Source organism: Dama dama, chromosome 28 (assembly GCF_033118175.1).
Source record: "Dama dama isolate Ldn47 chromosome 28, ASM3311817v1, whole genome shotgun sequence".
NCBI classification, from domain to species: Eukaryota; Metazoa; Chordata; class Mammalia; order Artiodactyla; family Cervidae; genus Dama; species Dama dama.
In genome coordinates this window covers 49,192,513-49,194,980 of record NC_083708.1, presented here as the reverse complement: position 1 = coordinate 49,194,980, position 2,468 = coordinate 49,192,513, and the positions used below count along the sequence as shown (strand labels likewise).

General features: G+C 66.8%; 1 protein-coding gene across 1 annotated transcript; it reads left to right on the top strand.

Moving 5' to 3' along the window:
* Window positions 1-850: 850 nt before the first annotated feature.
* On the top strand, window positions 851-2,161 carry POU3F2 (POU class 3 homeobox 2). The gene has a single exon (XM_061131816.1). The coding sequence runs from the start codon at window positions 851-853 to the stop codon at window positions 2,159-2,161; it is 1,311 nt and encodes a 436-aa protein (XP_060987799.1).
* Window positions 2,162-2,468: the final 307 nt, after the last annotated feature.

Below are 2,468 nucleotides of genomic sequence, written 5' to 3'. Positions count from 1 at the left end.
TGTGTGTGTGTGTGTGTGTGTCCCAAGGTGAATAAAAGTCGGACTCCCCCTGGCTTGTTGGGACTCAGCCTTTCTCTTCCTCTTTCTTCACTCCTTCTCCCGCCCTACTGGGAGGAGAAGGTGGCCCGACACCCCGCCCCCCCACCGCCACCCAAGTCTTGCAAGTGGCTGTGGTCGGTGGAGGGCCGGGGCGCCCCCGCCCCCCGTCACTTCTCCGCCCGGACCGCCAGGCGCGTCTGCTTGGGAGACAGATGGGGGGCGGGCCCATCCGAGAGGGTCGGAGGAGGCCGGGGGTGGGGGAGAAGGGGAGGTGAGAACTCTGAGAAACTGAATGGGGCGGGGGGGGGGGGGGGTGGGGGGAAATCGGAGAACAGCTAAAAGGACTCCGCGCCCGGGGGGGTGGGGAGGAGGAGGGGGCATCTCTGCGCCAATCAGTGGCGCCGGCCTGGGAGGTTGCTAGCGGTATCCACGTAAATCAAAGGGCGCGGAGCCAATGGGAGGGGGTGGAGGGGGCGGGGCCCAGGCGCGTGCCGCTGCGAGCCGGCGCTGCCAAGAGAGCGGGAGAGAGCTGGAGAGAGCCGGGAGAGGGGGGCGCGCTGAGCTAGTCGGAGAGTGAGCGAGAGCAAGGAGGGAGAGGAGGAGAAAGAGAGCGAGGGCGGGCGGGCGGCGGCGGCGGCAACAGCAGGAGCAGCCACAGAAGGCGTCGGAGCGGGCGTCGGAGCTGCCTGCTGGCGGGGAGAGGAGAGAGGAGAGAGACGGAAAGCGAGCGAGGAGAGGAGCCCGAGGCGGAAAAGTAACTGTCAAATGCGCGGCTCCTTTAACCGGAGCGCTCAGTCCGGCTCCGAGAGTCATGGCGACCGCAGCGTCTAACCACTACAGCCTGCTCACCTCCAGCGCCTCCATCGTGCACACCGAGCCGCCGGGCGGCATGCAGCAGGGCGCGGGGGGCTACCGCGAGGCGCAGAGCCTGGTGCAGGGCGACTACGGCGCGCTGCAGAGCAACGGGCACCCGCTCAGCCACGCTCACCAGTGGATCACCGCGCTGTCCCACGGCGGCGGCGGCGGGGGCGGCGGCGGCGGCGGCGGCGGGGGCGGGGGCGGCGGCGGCGGCGGCGGCGGCGACGGCTCGCCCTGGTCCACCAGCCCCCTGGGCCAGCCGGACATCAAGCCCTCGGTGGTGGTGCAGCAGGGCGGCCGCGGCGACGAGCTGCACGGCCCGGGCACCCTGCAGCAGCAGCAGCAGCCGCAGCAGCAGCCGCAGCAGCAGCAGCAGCCGCGGCCGCCGCATCTGGTGCACCACGCCGCCAACCACCACCCGGGGCCCGGGGCATGGCGGAGCGCGGCGGCTGCGGCGCACCTCCCGCCCTCCATGGGGGCGTCCAACGGCGGTTTGCTCTACTCGCAGCCCAGCTTCACCGTGAACGGCATGCTGGGCGCCGGCGGGCAGCCGGCGGGGCTGCACCACCACGGCCTGCGGGACGCGCACGACGAGCCGCACCACGCGGACCACCACCCGCACCCGCACTCGCACGCGCACCAGCAGCCGCCGCCCCCGCCGCCCCCGCAGGGCCCGCCCGGCCACCCGGGCGCGCACCACGACCCGCACTCGGATGAGGACACGCCGACCTCGGATGACCTGGAGCAGTTCGCCAAGCAGTTCAAGCAGCGGCGGATCAAACTGGGATTTACCCAAGCGGACGTGGGGCTGGCGCTGGGCACCCTCTACGGCAACGTGTTCTCGCAGACCACCATCTGCAGGTTTGAGGCCCTGCAGCTGAGCTTCAAGAACATGTGCAAGCTGAAGCCTTTGTTGAACAAGTGGTTGGAGGAGGCGGACTCGTCCTCGGGCAGCCCCACGAGCATAGACAAGATCGCAGCGCAGGGGCGCAAGAGGAAAAAGCGGACCTCCATCGAGGTGAGCGTCAAGGGGGCTCTGGAGAGCCATTTCCTCAAATGCCCCAAGCCCTCGGCCCAGGAGATCACCTCCCTCGCGGACAGCTTACAGCTGGAGAAGGAGGTGGTGAGAGTTTGGTTTTGTAACAGGAGACAGAAAGAGAAAAGGATGACCCCTCCCGGAGGGACTCTGCCGGGCGCCGAGGATGTGTACGGGGGGAGTAGGGACACGCCACCACACCATGGGGTGCAGACACCCGTCCAGTGAACTCGAGGGGGAGGGGGAGGGGCAGAGCGCGGGCTCCCCCTCCCCTTTGGTCCGCGGCCCTTTCCCGACCCCCTTGTTCCCTCTCTAACTTCTGATTGTTATTTTCTTTTTAATTATTATTTCCCCGTCCCTTAAAAAGAAAAAAAAAAAATAATAAGGAAAACAACTAAGGCACTGGACTATCCTTTAAACGGTAGCAGGTGTAATGATATGTTTTGACCTTTACAGGCTAGTACCCAGGCAATGGAGTGGAGTGTCTCCTAGAGAGAGTGAGCAGTGTGTGTGTGTGTGTGTGTGTGTGTGTGTG

What these genes read in the sequence shown, in the direction of transcription:
- POU3F2 (XM_061131816.1), top strand. Translation starts at nt 851, where the DNA reads ATGGCGACCGCAGCGTCTAACCACTACAGCCTGCTCACCTCCAGCGCC.